This window comes from Sceloporus undulatus, chromosome 2 (genome assembly GCF_019175285.1).
Source record: "Sceloporus undulatus isolate JIND9_A2432 ecotype Alabama chromosome 2, SceUnd_v1.1, whole genome shotgun sequence".
Classification (NCBI taxonomy): Eukaryota; Metazoa; Chordata; class Lepidosauria; order Squamata; family Phrynosomatidae; genus Sceloporus; species Sceloporus undulatus.
The window spans coordinates 208,293,297-208,312,295 of NC_056523.1; the positions used below are offsets into that span (position 1 = coordinate 208,293,297).

The window sequence follows — 18,999 nt, forward strand, 5'->3', positions numbered from 1 at the left end:
CCCTGACTGTAGTGGGATTTAAAAATGGTATCATTAATTGCCAATAAAGTGTTGTTGACATACTTGATGGACACCTGTGTGAAATTGGCTAAAATCCTCCACTACCTTAGTGCTGTCATGTTCCCAGTATTTTTTGCTTCATTAAATATCATAGAATGTGACACTGAGGAAAAAATCAGTGTTATACATAAAAAAGTGTGTTGTAAATTGCAGTCACCAACACTCATGGCTTTGCGCTACTGTTGACCTCACTCACGATTGCCATGGATGCCCTGTGTCATTCTGTGGAAATCCAAGCTGGGATCCAGTAAGCACAACTGGTAGAGCCCAGGTCTCTGCCAGAGTGCTTATGCTGTGGTGGGTTGGTTTGATGGAAATGGCACCTCTTCCTACTTCCTCCCTGGTATCAACTGGCTACTTCCTCCTTGGGTGCAAAGGATCATTATGCAGGGGGGGGGTACTGGCTGCCTCATTCTGTGTGGTGTATGTGTATTCACATGCATGCATAACTGGTGGGGTATGTTGTGACTGTGCCTTCAGTTGTTTCTGAATATGGTGACCCTAAGGGAAACCTATCATGGGTTTTCTTGGGAGATTGTTCAGTGCCTTGCCTGAGACTGCTTGCCTATGTCACCCAAGAGAGGTCTACAGCAACAATAACGCTGCTGTTGTTGTTGCTATCAATATTCCTGCCCTTTCCTAGTTCCGGCCTCGAGTGGCTTACAACCAATTAAAAAAAGGAGATAGTTGAAAATCCCCGCATACAATAGGTTAAAAAGAGATGAAATAATCAAAAAATGTAAAACAAATTAAACATACACTACTAAATGCACGCACACAGGGTGCATGTGGTGCTCTCTCGCCTCTCTCTCTCTCTCTCACACACAACACACACGCACACCCACTCTCAATACATGCCCTCATTACTGTGAGGACCTGAATATAAATTTTTAACCAAGTCAAGGAAACCCTTCTAGGACCAGAATGTAATCATTTGATTCATTGGGGATTGTAGGATAAGCTTTCAGATTTGAACATTCACATTTACCCCGGAACTTTCCCGCACTTGCTAGTCTCATCTTGAAGATTTTCCCCAGCTAGGCTTGAAAGCTTCACCCAACCTTTTGTAAGCAGAGGTCTGATTACAAATAGAAGGGTAGGCCTCATCTACAAACTTTTGATGCTTACATCCATTTTGGCTAGTAAAAAGTGAGAGTTTCACATCTGTTCTTTTCAGGCTATGGATGCACTCAGCTTGCCGATGACCTTCGGGCGCAATTGGAGCTGGCTCAGAAGAAGGTGCATGACTTCCAGGAAGGAGAATTGTTGAGAGGAAAACAGTGTGAACCAAAGAGAAGGATTATGTTCAACTTAAACGAGCCCAGGTACTACATGTGGTTGTCATACGTGGCTAGCCATCTTGGAGGCGTCCTGCCTGATGCCTGTTACATTTATTCAGTGTACTCTTGGCTCATCCTTTCACCACTGCTTTGGTTTCCACCTCTTTGGCATCTTTGCCCTCTTCGGACAATGGCTCTTCCATCGCCCTCCCCGTTTTGTTCTCCTCCATAGAATGGTTGTGAATGCCCATGTAAAAACGTCTTGTAAGGCCACAGATCTATTTTTATCCAGCATTTGCTCGCCACTGAGTACCTGCCACGAGTCTTATAACTGGGGAATAAGGGCAGTGACCCTCCCTGGTTAATTTGTCTGCCATATCTGGGTCGTTCAAAAGTTTCTACTGCCTGTAGAGGATTCATTTTCATTAGCTATAAACTAGTTTATCTTTAGCAATTTATCTAAGAAAAGAGTGAGCCAATGTGGCAGGTGTTTCAGACTTCAATCCACATCATTCTTCACCATCGGGCCATCATTGGCCTGGGCTAGTGAAGTTGTATTGAACTCCTCTTGCATATCCCTCCTCCCATTTTCAGGCATCAATACTGGATTGATGCTTCTTGAGCATTATGGAGTGTTCTGTGTTCCGTATGTTCATCTTGAAGTTATTCTTTTGGGTATAAATGAGGAGGGCAGCTGATTTTGTGATATCTATGACTACTAATTCCCTTGCTAGCTGTCTTGCATGCTTTTCCTGGCAAGGCGTGCTAGCACCAATAGAGTACACCATTTTCAATCAGTGGGATTTACCTATGTAATGTGTGAGGGTAATTGATTTGTGGGTCTGCTTTGGTTGGGACTAGCCAAAATGGATTAGGCCCTAATGTTGGCTGGCTAATATTTCCCGCAGGAAGGATATCTCCAGGTAGAGAGGAAGCTGGGAGACAACAAGGAAACCTGACATGGTTCCCAAATGTGATGCATCTAGGAGGATGATTACGATTTCATGGTAGGCAACATGCTGCTGAAGTCTCCTGCGATGATGGGATTTGACCTAGCTAAATTTAGGTTAAGCATTGTCTTGTAGGATAGAATTTCCTCAACAGTACCATGGAATAAATTTACAAAGTATAGTTGCGCCTGTATTGGCCTCTTGTAGAGGGGCGTGATATAAATAAATAAATAAATAATAAATAAATAAATACATAAATAATAATAATTAATTCAAACAAACACTCTGTAAAGCTTTTTTCATGTGTAGGTTGGATATTTTATATCAGGTTGACGTTTTCTAGCTTTGTATTGTAAAGAATTTAGCATAACTTGTAAGGAGTAGACGATGAGAACTTGACCTCATGATGAGCCCCATTCTCTCCCCCGTCTTAACCCATCCAATTTCTTTTCCCAAGGCCCGCTAACGTGCCCCTGCTGCAAACATGCGCAAGACGGATGCGTGTCCACTAAGTCTTCCACCTTTTGCTTTGGAATGTGTGAAAACCGGTATGACACCCGGCAGCGCAAATTTCCTAAGTGCAATGCTTCTTTTGGGGCCAAGATCTCCACCTTATCTACATGGCGGCTGCCCATTCAGGGGCTGAAATGCTTCAGCTACCAAACCCTCTGTATTTGTTACTCATCAGCAGGCTGGATACTGCTCCTCTCTGTCAGCTGTCTTTTGTCCCTCCTGTTTTGTTTTTTTTACAACGGGACAGATCTGGAAATGGGTTATTTTTGTTATTATTATTTTTTTGTTCCTCCTCCTTTTCTGCTTAAGTTTTGTTTGATTTGCTTTTATTAGTAAATGCCAACCCCCAAGGGGTCCTTCTTCATTGCCTTGCCCTTAGGGCTATGTTTATTATGCGAAAATGGCGTTCAGTTGAGACCTGACAACAGCAGTAGTGTGGAACAGGCCAGGGTGAATCAGACTGTGCACTTAATACTAGAGAACTGGCTTTGGTTAGTTTAGATGAGCTTTCTTGTGGAACATTTTAAGTTCATTTCCATTTTCTGTTTTCTAATTAAAGGTGAACACCCAATCTTTCTTGGTCAGAATGTTCCCCTATGTTGTGTGTATTTGTGATTTTACAGTTTGATTGGTTGTGAGCCTTCAACAGATTATGGGTCCACAGACTTCCTCCCTTTTAATGATTTTTAAGAGCGATCTGTTATAGCATTACATTGCAAGAGAAAAAGAAGGGATGGGAGGGCTACGTTCTGGTGAAGAACGGGTGGTGCGGTTTAGAATTAGAAACCACTTAAGGTGTTCAAGCTAATCTCTAAACTGGGGCAGATATGCCCAGTGACATATAAAAACAAACTTGCCATCAAAGAAGATGTTGCCTCTTGTCTCTTATTTGCACTGTTTGCACCAAGAAGAAAAAAGACAACATAAAAGAGATTGATTCACACCTGCTTGTTAGGCTTCCATACCTTGAAGGAGTGTAATCACCATACAAAGTGGAATCAAGCCTTTGAACTAGAGCTTATGGCCAAAGACACAAGTGGGTCTCTCTCCTACTTTTTCATGGCTGATGATCACACAAGTGGGTCAAACCGCATGAACCAGAACAAGCATTTGATTCATCTGCTATGTGCCCTGAAAGCGGCCACTCCTATTGAACCTCTCCTGTACTGGATCTATACTGGGACTAAAAAATCAAACTGGACCTTAAGACTACTGTCCACTGAGAAAACCCCTTTTAGGCTAGAGTAGAGGGGTTCTGGTAGGAAACAAATAATGGCCAGTATATCAAGATACTTCAGTTCAATTTACGTATCAGATTCCTCCCCCCACCCACTGCTTTTTGCTATACAATGATCAGTTGAAAGTAAATCTGTGCCAATAAAAATTGTGGTTCTCTGTAGTTAGTACGTTCCCCCTAGTATTTTTCCTTTTGATGTTTCTTCTACTGTTTTTCCAATGAAAAAGTCTGGGGTTTGATGCAGGTATGTATGTGCATGTAAGTTTTTGGGCTGACCACGTTTGAGACAAATGATGAAGCAGCAAAATTGTCTAAGTGGCTGCTGCTTCAGGGAGGATCAGAAGTGTCTCCAAACTCCCTCTAGAGATCTGTGCACTTTAGGTTCTTGGTATACGGTTGATTTAGAGAAGTCCTTTTGGGCTTCTGTGACTATTTAAGGAACCATATCTCCATATGAAGTGATCAATCCTGGTCAAAAACTCAAAAAAGACGTGATTGGCAGCAAGCTCATATGCTCGATTTTTTTTTGTTTTTTTACCCTAATAAGAATTTTAAACAGAATGATCCAAATGACACATTCTAAAATTTGTGCTTTATACAGGACAATTGGTCTTGGGTTTCACATTTTTCACTTTCTGTCTTGTTCAAATTGGTAGGGCTTTAAGGGGTTTAACATTGGTGGGATTGCATGAAGGGTGCCAGAGCACTCTCTGCAATTCTGTAAGCTTAATAGACAATGCTTTTCACAAATCTGTGAAGCAGGCTGGTATCCTTTGTACTGCAGATGAAATCAGAGAGGAACTTTGTGAGAGGCATTTCTTCAGGCCACTGAGAGAGCTTAAAGGTGCTCAGATACCAGCGATTGTTTTCAGACTAGGCGGGATACTATCACAGTTTAGAGGCAGCATTGCTTCCCTCCCATGAAACTGTTTGCTTTAAATGTGTAGCTGTCTCCACCTCTCTGTATAATCCATCTTGTCTTGAACTTCAAGCATCCAAATTGTTTGGCCGATTAAGCTTGCAGTTATTTTTCTTAACACAATGCACCTTAGGATATTATTTGTGGCTGGTGCTATAGGGTGTGTTTTGATGTTGCACTGAAGCATGCGTTTCTTCCTAATTGCTTCACAGACATCTCTGCAGTTTGGTATGCCCCTTCTGAGCAAACAACCAATCAGATGACCCTGGAAAATAGTATACGAAGAAGGCATAAAGGTCATTGCTATTATGAAAGCTTCATTAAGCTGTTGACAGAGCTCACTTTTTAATCTTTTGTCATCATTCAAAAGCACCTTAGTTACTAAAAGTCCTAACTTGTTCTGCACTGCCTATGAAGGACTTTCTTTATCTTGTACCTTTTGCTACTCAAGTATGTGATACAGCATGGTGAGACATCTTATTTGAGGATACAGACCGTCCAAAAAGGGTGGTCTCCCACGCCCTAGTTTGCTGCGCGAGGGAGCCACAGCAAACAACCCGTGTGGCCCCTCGCGCTAGCAAAAAGAAGAACCCGCAATAAAGTGGTTTTGCAGTTGTGACGCCACCAAGACACCAATGGTGCATTGCGGTGTCACAAAGCCCCAGGATGTGCAGATGCTAGGGTCCATCTGTCAAAATGGGGCGGGCCCTTAGGTACATGGCTCCGCCATTTTGACGCCCCTCTCACGTGCGAGGGGCAAGTCACGTCTGGAAGCACCGCCCCTCACGACACAGCGTCCCGTAGGGCCCTTGTCTCAGGCCATTGTTAGCTGCCCTCAGTTAACTCGACTTATGGTGCTCTGCTCAGGTCTTGCAGGACTTGGGCTGTGGTTCCTTGATTGAGTCTCCATCTGCTATGTTGGTCTTCCTCTTTCCCAATGCCCCCCATCTACAAGCATTAGCATCTTTTCTAGTGAGTCATGTCTTTTCATGATATGGCCAAAGTATGGCAGCTTCAGTTAGTGATTTTGACTTTTAAGCAGAGTTCAGGCTGATTTGTTCTAGGAGCCATTTATTTGTCTGTGGGCTTCAAGGTTCTTGACTTTCAAACTCCCATCAGATCTAGGCAGGTCCCAGTGGTCAGGGATGAACGGACGATGTGCGATTAAGACATCTGGAGAGCTAACAAGGTTCATACTTTGTATACATTCATATTTTAAATCCTATGCATTTCAGCTGGACTTTAGAGTATCTTTTTTGTTTGAGTGGACAATACAATGTGTGTTGTTTCCAGTGAACGTTTCATGTGGAAATTTTCTATGTTCACATGATGTTTGCTAGAATATACCACTGATATTATCTGGATATTACCTCAAAAATCGTGACATCAAGATGGATATTCCTTAAAAACCTTTTTTTTTACCTCCAGAATGACTTTTGTCTTGTTGACACTAGCCAGCTCTCTCGGCAGTTGTCAAAACATAATGTAAACTGAGCAGCCTAAACAAATACATATTAAAATTTATTGAAAATTAAAAAAGAAAAGAAAAAAGAACATAAACCACAATCCCATCCAGAGTTTTCACCCAGAAAAGGAGATTGGCCAAGGGCAACTGTGAGAAATCCATTAAAGACTTCATATTAATTTACACCAAGATGTGCGATTTACTGTGGAGTGCTGGCTTTCTGCTGGATACTTCAAAAATAAATAAATGCCAACGTACACTGGGAAGAATGGAAAAAGTTGGGCTTTTTGGACTGCGCAAACATAATTGCCTCGTTACTCAAATGAGAAGGAGATCCTTTCTAGGTCCATGGCCAGCACCCACACATTTTGGATTCCTGGGTCTTGAATGTCTTCCTTATATGCTGCGAAGAGGCCTTCTGCTGGGATTCAGGGATAGACTGGCCATTTTCATGGGGCTGTGTTCAGATTATCACATAGGCATTAACGGAGCTTTCAAGTCCTGCGGTTATACAGAAGGGTCAGTTATTGTACTAATCCCCAAGTACACCTGTTATTAACTCTTAGTCAAGGCCCCAAATGCCTGTTACTTTAGTGTGGCACAACTTCCCCAGACTGTTCTCATGCCATTCCATGCTAATAGTTCTGGCTCTAGGGATGGGTTAAATCTTTTCAGTTCCATGTTTGATAAGAATTTCCAAAAGGAATGTATTATTCAAAAATGATATGGGAGAAAAAACTGAACAGTTTGGCTCTCCTGGCCCAGGACTTTGAGTATTTTAACACTTAAAATGGGTGGTGTTCAGTCATATTAGGGTTGTCACCTCTTCATTTGCTTGGAGACCATATCTTCAATTAGCAGCAAAGCAGGCAAATACAATATTGCCCTGTTTTGGTAATCATGGTACCAATGGAATTTAGCCAGTGTAGATGGAGAATTCTACTCCATTTTGTTTTCTGAAGAATTCATTAAAACTTAACATACACTTCTGTATCTTGAATTGGAAAGAACTTCAGATTTGGGGGGGGGGGGGAATGAACGTTGGGCCAAGAAAGTTCCCCATCCCTATCCAGTCCTATGGTTAGGTTGGATTCCATGGTTGCCTTCCATGTTGGCAGCACATCCCTTAATAAGATACGTACCATTGGTTTGGCTGATAAGTGCATAACTCAGCTGGATTATGTGGGAGAAGAAACAGACATCACCTGGAATAGCATGAGAGTGCTCAAGGAAACTGGGACCACACAAGTAAAATGGCATGTAAATTAGGCCATACTGGCAGTACTAATTTGCTTGTATAGATGGGGTGGGCGGTGGGCATGTGTTGGGTGGAATGGTTTGCCAGTTGATTGTATGCCATACATTGTTTCACCTACTGCTTGCATAGCACCCGCATCAAGAACAGACATTTACAATTGGAGAGCCAAGCCACCACCGGCAACTTACACAACACATTTCACTGAAGGATACCACTGCGTTTCAAAAACATTAAGCCATAGTGTTGACTTTTGGCCAACCTTGGACCAGAGGTTCCCCATCACTAGCATAAAACAACAGGTTCTGAGATCATGATGAGGAATCTTAGGCCAAATATATATCTATATATATATATCTATAATGTATATGTATGTATATATATCATAAAACTCTGGTAACAGGAAACATCTTAAAATGCTACCATAGATAAACTGTCTGTACCTTTAGAAATGCTTTTAAAAACATATTTTTGTTGAAAATGGAATTGCAGGGCCACAGAACCTGCTAAGGGCAACCATGGGATTATTTTTAAAGGCAAAAAGCTAAATCCAATGAGTTTCCCTCTAAATTAGCTCTATTGAATTCAATGGAATTTGCATTACATATGCATTGAATGAAAGTCCCATTCATTTCAAGAGGTCCTCTCGGGTTGAGACTGATAATTCCAACTCTTTTCAATGGATCTGTTCTAGTTTTGACTAATGGTGGATTTAGTCTAAAGAACTGGAGGGTAGAGCTGGGTCCTGCCCTGGCAGTTGATTCAAAGAAATAGCAAAAGAGCAGAATTGTGTAAGGAAATGCAACACTAAATGTCCAGGATGGCAGATGTGTGACCTTCTAGATGTTGCCAGATTGCAGTTCCCATTCCCCCTCAGCATTGGCTGTGCTGGTTAGCACTGGTGGGAGTTAAAGTCCAAAAACATCTGGAAAGCCGCACATTTCCTATACCTGCTGTATCTGATTGCTGAGAACAGTTTTATATACATTATCCAGAATGTCAGTAATGTCCCTGACATTAAAGATGGTGGCAGAAAGCCATATTTTCAATGTTTTCCTGCATAGAAGATTACCTTTGTGTATCTAATGTATCCAAGAGCAAGTGTTTAACAACTGAAGGAGTGTTTTTGAAGGGCTAGTTTTGCAAAGGTGGAGCATTCAAAAACAGGACTCCCCTGTTTGCAATCCAAAGTGGCAGTCAAGAATGCTACCATCTCATGCTTGAATCAAAGATCCAAAATAATGCAAGGAGGGTGAAGAGTCTTGCCATCATATTTATGGTGGATCTTTGGGCTTGTGCAGGGGTTAGGATGGGGAGGATGGAGGCACCCAGCTGTGAAGGCAGCTCTACTGGAAGCTTCTTCCCTACCCATCCCTTAAGGGCCAATAAGTAGCTGTTTTGGTTTAATTTGGGTGGTGGTAATAGAGCTATGTCTAATCACCATGTAAGAGGACAAAAAACAAACAAAAAAGCCCCCAACAACTTGTGCAAGGAGATATCAGATGCCTCCTTGAACAAGCTTTGCAAAGGGACAACCACTTATGCAGCCAGGGCTTGCACAAGTGTAGTGCCATTCTCAGCTTCTGGTCTAGGTCAACGCTGAGTTCTTTCAATAACAGAAGCATTTATTTATAGTTGACATTAACCCTCGCATCTGATCTTTTAGAGGAACATCTGTTACCATTGCTTAGGCTGGCTAATGAGAATAATGGAGAAGAAGAGCACACACAGGATCTTGTGTGCTTCCATGTGTAAGGATCTATTTTCCTAGGTAGGCCAAAACAACTTCGGATAGGAAAATCCAAATAAAATACCACCAAGATGTGTGATTCTGAATCACTGCTTTAAGTCTCTTTCACTTTTTTAATTAATGCACAGAGAAGGGCTAAAAAGTAGAGTTTCCATTTTGAGTGTGTGGTGAGAAGAAAAACAGGAACCACATGGCCTGGTGGTTCAGAGTTTGCTGCAGCCTGAGGTCAGTCCTTCTAGTAAACTAAAACTTCTTATGAGAAGTCTGTTTCTCCTTTGAAATGGTCTCACAACCAGAAACCAGGAACACTGCTACCTTCCACCATTTTGTTGTTGGAAGGAAGCTGCTGTCAACTGAAGGAAGTATTGCTTGCTGATTGCAGTGCCTTTTACTGGCATTACCCCAAGAAGTGCATTTGGAATTGTTACACGGTAGGGGTAAGTGGGAGAGACTGGAAAGTGGCCACTTAAGACTCCGCAGTCCTGTTTGTCCTCTGAAACTCTTCCAGCTCCAGTTTCCTGTTCATGGCCAGCTGTAGTTCCTGCTTGATCACTTGAATCTGCTTCTCCAATTCTGAGAGTTCTTGGATCACTGAGTTCCTAGCAACGTTAACAGTGTTTGCTTTCCCATTTGTGGTCAGCGATTCTGGAGAGTCTCTCTTCAGTGGGGGAAGAGGGATCTCTTGCTCCTGTTGCTGCTGTTGCTTGAGGACTACTTCATTCTGCCTTTCCTCACTGCAGATATATTTCCTCTGATGGCAGTTGCCTGGGCTGGCTGTATTCCATACAGAATGCTCACTGTTTTCTGCATTGGACCTATGCAAAGAAAGTCACATGTACAGTTAGGAGACGACCCTTTGTTTAAAAAATAAAAACACTCTGTATGCCTAACCCTTCTGAAACAGTCTCAAACACAGAAAGGGGATAGGCTTATCAAGAATGGATAGCTAGTAAGTACACTTGCCTGGCCCAGAACTAACAGATGAATCTATGAAGATACAAACAGGATAAACTACATGGAATTGGAATTGGGATATCACTAGCAGGTGTGGGGAGTGTGGTCTACACCAGGTGACATCTCAGACGCTTAGTCCGCTGATGGAAAACTGCTGTCTTCTGAGTCTGGTGCATGTGCTGGCTGGGTGGGAAAGCCAAGTTGCCTCCCTTTTCCACCTGGCTAGCAGCTCCACCAGACTTAGGAAAGAGATGGGGTATTAAAAATGATCCACATCAGGCATCAAATATACTAGGTACAACACTGCTCCTCATGTCTGCTATTTGGTTTTCCAGTTCAGCCTAATGAGCTGTCTTTTGACTGGGAAAAAAGTGGGACAGAAACTGCAGAAACGTAGAATTGGACAATCAATTGGGGGCCTTCTGGTACAGTTCTTTGTTCAGTATAGAGCTGAGATGTAGAACTTCATGTCAAATACAGTTTGATGACCATTATGTTTTAAGGCCAGGCTTGGAGGAGACTTTGAAGTATTACTCAAAATATTTAGAGGTGCTCCTCATGGGACATTTCCCTACATAAAGATAACACACACACACACACACACAGTACACTAGTTATGTTATACATAGCACATAAACAATGCAAGTCTAATTTGGTGCCACCCACCACACTTACAGCAAAACAACGGGTATGTTTTTGTAGAGTAGCATTTTTTCAGGAAAATAAAAGATATAGGTACCAACCCTGCTTAGTCAGTTTCCAGGCTTGTCTATTATGCTGTACTATGTAGAGATGCCCTCTGATGGGTCCATCAATGCATTAGGTCACATATTGATAGGATTTGGTCATATGTCTCTCTGTCTTGCTTTATCCATATTGGCTCTCATCTTTCAAATTATGGCCTGAATCCAACATCCCTGCAATATAGTGTTAATATCTGCATGTGGACTCATGCTACAATAATCCATCTATCCTCCCCTGACTTATTAAATACTTTTTGAACCCATCTTCTACAGCCATTCCATGCTTTGCAGTGAGCAGGCAGGCTCTGAGAAGCATCTGCCTATGTCTTCACAGTGAATCTCAGTGCTGATGTCATAATGCTGATGTAGCAGGGACGTAGCCGGGGGGGGGTTCTTGGGGTCCGGACCCCCCCTTCCATTAGAAAAATGAATGGTGTGTGCTGCTGCGCCACCGCAGCCAAGCCCCATTATAATGGTGGCACTTAGTCTGGACCCCCCCCCCTTCCTAAAATCTTAGCTAAGTCCCTGGATGTAGCCAGACATTCCCCCAAACTTCTTTGCTCATTGCAAAGCACAGAATGAGACAGCTTCAAGGGCTTTTCAGTAAGGGTGGGCTTTGAATGCTGCGGAGGGAGAAAAGGATTACCAATCCATAAGGCTCAAAGAAGGATGTCTGTGTATGCAAGGGAAACTTATGCATGCTGATGTCCCTAACAGAAATTCAGCCATGAGAAAGTCCTGACTTGTTAGTCTTAAGGCATGACCTGTTGCATCCTTCCTCAAGATAAGGCTCCTTTGATGTTGTTGATGAAGCTCCATCGTCCCTATGCCTAGGGAAGTACGGGAATTATAGACAAACCAAAACAAAGATCCCAAGGTTAAGTGAGACTGGTATGTGGATATGAATCAGAAAATGGCTTAATTTGAAGGGAAGATAACTTGGAGTACCTTGTGTACAACTTCAAAATCTCTGGAGGAAGAGATGAAAGATATACCATACAGAGCTTGGAAATTTTAAATTTTGGCCTATAATCCCAGAATTCCCCACATCCAACATGGCGGCTGGCCGACAGAATCTAAGCTTAATAATAAAAAAATTACCTTTTTGATAAACTATAATAGCTACTCAATAACATGTGACCCTCCTAAGGTACTTTGCTTCAACCAGGTAATGATAGCAGAGAGTAGTAATTTACTGGTATCTTACATCTACCTAACTGACACAAGCCTGTTAAGATCTCAACTTCTACTGTATCCCTGTAGATAATTTTTGACCCCGGGACCAACAAATGTGAATTTAGCAAATCCATGCTGATTGAAATAGATGAATCTTGATACACTTGAAGCTGTAGATCTGCATTTACTCTATTAAAAAGAAGGGCCTTCTGAGAAATGTGTGATGGAAACAAGTATCAAAGGATTGTTCCTCAGGGAAATAGTAACACAGCTCAAGTTATTTTCATCATTCTTCCCATTTTCAATACAGCAGCTATCTAAAGGAATAAATGAGTGTTATCATGGAATGGAAAGGAACTCACTACACTGTTCCAGCACATTAATTCATTAATGTTGTGTTCCTGGGCTCTAGTTCGGCAACATGGCCCTGTGGCCATAAATCCTCAGTGAAAATGGAACGGATTTGAACAGGCTTGAGCTCCAATTAGACATAGTAAATGATAAAATAATATTTTTAGGACTGGGTTTCTATCCTTGCTTCCATACAGTTCTTGGTCCCAGTCTTTCAAGTAACATATTTCTATTAAAAGCATCTGGAAAATCACATTTGCCTCAGGATTTAGTTCTGTCTGACTTCCACAAATTGCCCTATGGTTAGGCTGGGTTAGTTATGCAGACATGGCGAGAAGGCAAAAGCAAGTTGGTGGAAAAATATAAGCAGGCACATATCTTATTAGTCATGCAGTGAGTAATGCCAGAGAACTAACAACGCAACTGTCAAACTCATAATGTGTTACAATGCCACTCCATAAAGTCGCAGTATTTAAACAGCAACTCAGTAACATTGCAAAGTAGCTCAGCAATTTAAAGGTCAGTGACATGATGCTGCACAAAATCAGCTCAAAAACAAGGGTGCATTTTCAGAACAAAACAAGTTGGAAAAGCCATCCTCCCAAATAATATTATGATTAATTACAATTTAATCTTTATTGTATTTTTCCAATTGTGGCTGCTGGAGCTCCCATGAGAGGCACAATGAAATTGCTTTGGGGTTCAAAGAGCTATCCATGGGGCTAAATACACATGGATATGGATATGGTTATAGGAATGAACTCAACGTGCTGTAATGGTTTGAACATTAAATTATGACTCTGGCAGTCAGGGTTCAAATTTGCCATGCAAACCCACTGGGTGCCCTTGGGCTAGTCACTCATTCTCATTCTCAGAAAAGTGCATGATGGGTTTGCCTTAGGGTAGCCATAAGTTGGAAATGCCTTGAAGGTGCACAATAACAATACAACAATGGATATTGTTCAGTACCTTGGGCAGCTCTTTTAATGTCTGAAATAAAATCCAGAGCAGATGCATTCCTGGGCTCCTAACATTCATCCTCTTAATCTACTGAGGGTGCATCTGCACTGCAGAAATAATACAGTTTGATACCACTAACTGCCATTGTCTCCATCTGGCAGAGAAGGCTAAAGACATTGTAAAACTACTTCCACAGGAAGATGCTACAGCAGCTAAAGTGGTGCCAAACTGCATTATTTCTACAGTGTAGATGCAGCCTTGGAAGGCACCAGCTGCCACTGTGTGTTCTTAAGTAAGGCAGGATATAAAGGCTGGAATTTGGGCATGCAGAGCATATTAATTTGCCAGCGTAAAATTGTACTGGATACATCTTGTGGGCAGAAAGAGCTGATCCAAATATTTCACTGTGCTCTGTCATTGATCCAGATTGGCAACTTGACTGACACATGCAAATGTCACCTGCTTTTCTTGTTGCAACAGATTCAGGCTATGGCTGAACTGGGTGCCACTTGTGCTAGCTAGCTTTCATTCAAAGAAGAATGTCAAGTTTCTGGTCAACTGACCCCTCTCTTTTGAGGGATAATTTACTTTTAAATGTATATGTACATGGGTTTTAATTGTTGTAGAGTTTTCTGCACAACACTTCAAGCATAAAAAAAAATGGGCTTTAGTCCATGGAAAGGACTATGGAAATTTCCATGGAAATGTGTTAGTTATGACATTCAAGGACTCTTGTTTTCCATTTTTTTTTAAATAAGGGACACCATTTTGCTATGTCATTATATTTAATGGAACTTGTCCATCCACGGATTTTCTTATTCGTGGCAGATCTTGTTTATTTTGTCACACAGTGTCCTCGTCCGAAAAATCTACATGAAGAAGATTTGCCTGATTAGTTTCAGGGAAAATTCTGTTACATCCAGTGGATTAATATGTTTTCTGCTATCTGATAATGCAAACAAATGCTCCTTTATTTTGTACTGGAGGCTAGGGAATTAAGAGCTACATTTCTTGCTTACCACTGAATGTTCTTTTTTTGTTCTATTATGGCCTATGGCTGAAGAGTGATGTTATTGCTATAGCTGCTACAAACTAATTGATTTAAATTAATGAATAATTGTCTAAGGTTTATTTAAGGAGGTGTCAGAATAAAAGAATCTGTTTTAGAGTTTATAATTTTGTTTATAATTATGTTTTTGTTCATTTGTTTGAGAAGCTGTGCAATTATAGCCCGGTTTTCCCAGCAAATCCCAATTGATTTCCTAGGCGCTTGCTCTGATGTAAGCATGCAATAGATCACATTGTTAATTGACTGGCCATTCCATAACAAAGGCCCTGGGTCGAGAAATAGCTATTTATTCATTCAAATATTAATATATTGCTTATATATGAAAATGGCAAAGTGGTGTATCTCAGTAAAATGTAAAATATATAAATGTACAGAAAATGATGTAGATGTTTTTTATATGTTTATCTGAAATTCCAAAAGGTGATGGGACCAAGTAAAAGTCCTCCGGTGAAGATCTTAAAATTTAGGGTGGCTCATATGGGGAGATATGGTCTTTTCAATAGACTGTACTCAGGCCATATACAGCGTTGTTGATCATAACTGGCATTTTAAATTCTGCCCATAACTGGACTAGTAGCCAGTGAAGCTGTTTTAACAGGGGAATTACATGAACATTGTAGGTAGGTAGATACATAGGAACAGAGATATTTAAAAATCAATACTCTGTTCCAAGCAAGAGTAGGCTCTCTAATCAAACATTAAATGGTAAGTCAAAGCCTATGTCTATCCCACTGATTCAATGGGTCTGCTCTTGTTGGCATGTGCAAATATACAGTAGATAAAATAATACCGGTTGAGTCTCCATTACCTGGAATTCCAAAATTCAAAATGTTCCAGGTGGCTGAGACAGTGACACCTTTGCTTTCTGATGGTTCAGTGTACACAAACTTTGTTTCATGCACAAAATTATTAAAAATATATAATATAACTACACTCAGGCTATGTGTATAAAGTGTATATGAAGCATGCATGGATTCTGTGTTTTAGACTTGGCTCTTATCTCCAAGTTATCTCTTTATTTATCCATATCCAAATATTACAAAATCCCCCCAGAATCTGAAATCCAAAACACTTCTGGTGCTAAGCTTTTCAGATAAGGAATACTCAACTTGTATATATATAAAAAATCCTCCTTACATGATGAGATTCAAATAGAGGAAAAAACAGACCGTAAAATCATCACAATATTAAAATATCAAATGTCACAAGTATGGAGCGATGGTACAGACTCTCAGCTAGACAAGGAAGATCACACAACGCTTCTGAAGGATGCTTGGTGGTTGACAAATCTCAAGGGAAAAAGAGTTCTAAAGATGAGTAGCAGGTGTTAAGAGCAACAACCAATGAACTGCTGTTATTTGAGAAAGATCTCCTTCCCAGCCAATTTGGAAGACTGTAAAACTGCTAGAGTTTGGAAAGTTAAGTTTGGAAGCAGTAATGCTAAATGTTAGAAACTAGGAAATTAGTTCCTTGCCATCAATATTAATTGAAAATATTAATAATTTAATCAGTTGGGTTTCCACTGCCTAACTTGTTACTGAAGATGTTATGTTGAGGCACATCAAAGGGTTTACAAAGAATGGCACAGAGGTTGTCACTATTGAACTTTTGTGGCACATTTCATTAGCAGCTCTTTCATTTCCCTCCCATATGGACTACAAGGCCCACAATATGCTTGTTGCCTGAGAATGATGGGAATTGAGCATATTTAGAAATTGTCAGATTGAGATGGGCTGTCCTGGCTGGGAGCCAGGGACCCCAAATTCAATGTATTGCACTTTTGGTTTAAATGATCATGTATCTAACAAGGCCACTATTCTTTGCATCCATCTTACCTTAACTGCATAATTACAAAAAGTGAGTAAAAAGAAGAAGGGGGTAAAAACACAATGAGAGCTTTGCGGGGAGAAAGAAAAAGAGGGAAGCCATGAAAGAAGGAGATGGTGTGTGAGACAGACACAAAGTTTTCATTTAATTATCCATGAGCATAACACTCTGGACATGAAATAAGATTATAAAGCGATTCAGTGCAGCTCATCCCAAATAATATTATACAAGAATGTATGTTATACAATAATGCAGAACAGAAAGCAGTTCAGAATATAATCAGTAGAGGAGAAGTTAACTCCCAGCATTTCTGACTATTGGTCATAATGTCCTGGAAAGCTGGGAGTTGCAATTTGGAATATTTTGAGGGTACATAGCTGTGGGAGACTGAACAACTCCCCCCCCCCCCCAAGCAACCCATAATTTCTCCGTTCAGGCCTTAACCTAGCTTGGTATCTTATTTCTAATTACCTGACTATGGGGCTGTACAGATTGGGCAAAAGGGCCAGCGTCAGGGTGGAGAGGGGTGTGTGGCGGCCGCATATGGAGGCTTTCCTGTTGGTGGTTTGGTTAACTCTGTTCTTTGCTTTATACAAGACATTACACAAATTATCTAAGGTGCTGATCTTATCTGAAGGATGAAATCAGCACCTTGGATACCTCCTTTAATGTCCTGAATATTAATTCCCCAAATACAAAATGATTTATCACATCATTAACATGGAAGCTACTGGCCATTCATGGTTCTCTCGTCTGACAGTGTGGATCCTGGAGTGCCTCCAACTGTTTCCATTTTTAATTTTAAAAGGAGAGAATCATACTATTAGAAGTCTCCAGGAATTGTTTCTCTTAGAAGGCACCCAACTCCCACAAATTTGACTGGAAGATTTTCAGGAAAACAGTAGTAGATGTCTGGCTACTTCTAGCTTTAGATGAGGGTGGCTCTTGGTGGCCACCAGACTCACCAGATTTGCTCACAAATACTAAGGAATCAAACAGAGAGAGTGTAATTGATTGAAATATAATTGTTATTCTGAAGAAAGCCATATAGCTGACATTTTTGTTTATGATTTATGGCTCACATGGCACAAATAAATATGAGTTTGTTTCTCTTCCACATGTAGTACAATTCTATTTTCAAAAAATGTTTTTCTTTTCCTTTAAACCAATACAATTTGTATCTGGGGAATTAATATCTACAGAGTCATTTACAAACAAGGAGCTTTAAAAGTCATTTTTCTTACCTCTTTTCTACTCGCTTTGCTGTAGGCTGGTGTTTGTCTTCAATAAACGAACTATTTAGGGCACGGTGCAATCTCTAGAGAAAACAAGGAAAATAAATGAATCGGCAGGAAAACTGCCATTGCATTTTAAGATGAAGACAAAATACAAAACTTGGGCTTCATGCTCAAGACTCCATAATATTTAAAGGATTTGTCAAAAGCTAGCTATAGATATGAAACTTCCTATTAATTTAATCTCAGGGTAATGCCAGGCCAGATTTTCCAATGCCTGCCTTGTTTGTTGAGGAACCACAGTTATATACAAATGGACTTACATACAATCTTGTGAACTCCAGCAATAACACTAGGAAGTAGCACTTATGCTTAAGACCCCTCCTTTTTTGGTGACAAATTCACTTGAGAGAAAAACATTTTTTAAGGTCCCTCCAGTTTGCCTTTTATTCCTCAGTTCTATCAAACATTGTGGAAATCATTCAAATCAGGTCCCTAACTATGTAGCACCTGAACTACATAGCTTGACTCTTTGTTCTACCCTGGCTGTTTCGTTTCTTGGTCACACTGCATCTTGGAAAGAGGCTTTTGAAGTTCCCTGTATTCAGCCTTCTCGTGTTCATTGGGATTCTTTTGATCCACTCAATTCATAACAAGAATATTTCTTTTCATAGATTTAACAATATACCTGACTTGTATGGAGCCAATATTTCATCTTGGATTTCTTTTTTATCCGTGGGATTACCAGCCTGTATACAATATGTTCTCCAATTGTAGTTAGAATAGACAAGCCAAATCCAATGCACAACATCACAAAGAGTCCAGAAAAGTGCTTGATGCCCATCTGCAGCGTCTGTCAGGGGATTTAAAAAGAGGGCATTGATGTGTGAGTGACATTAGCAAAACTATCATAAAAAATCAAATTCCCTTCCATCCTCCTCTACCACCCCACACACTATTGTTTTTTCTAATAAAGTCTAATAGTTTTAGATCAGATTGAAGGATCTCAACCTGCAATTTGGGAAGATTTTTTTTGACTAGGTATTTCAAAACTTACAGCTAGGATCCTGTTAGGAATTTATATGATAACATAAAGAGACTTACAATTGCACAATTTTGAATTATGGCATTGTATATTATTATTATTATTATTATTATTATTATTATTATTATTATTATTATTATTATTATTATTATTATTATTATACTACAAATCATACAATCACAAAATTAAAAACAACCATACCTTCAAAAC

At 40.5% G+C, this 18,999-nt stretch overlaps 1 protein-coding gene across 1 annotated transcript in view; it reads right to left on the bottom strand.

Annotated features, from left to right (window-relative positions):
- Positions 1-7,152: 7,152 nt before the first annotated feature.
- The window catches only part of GRIN3A (glutamate ionotropic receptor NMDA type subunit 3A), a 168,303-nt gene continuing 156,456 nt past the window's right edge, over positions 7,153-18,999 (bottom strand). Inside the window, exons 7-9 of the mRNA XM_042455849.1 lie at positions 18,433-18,597; positions 17,754-17,827; positions 7,153-10,244 (exon numbers count right to left, since the gene is read on the bottom strand). Coding sequence (XP_042311783.1) covers positions 9,896-10,244; positions 17,754-17,827; positions 18,433-18,597 — 588 coding nt within the window. The 3' untranslated portion in view covers positions 7,153-9,895. The remainder of the gene's footprint in view (positions 10,245-17,753; positions 17,828-18,432; positions 18,598-18,999) is intronic.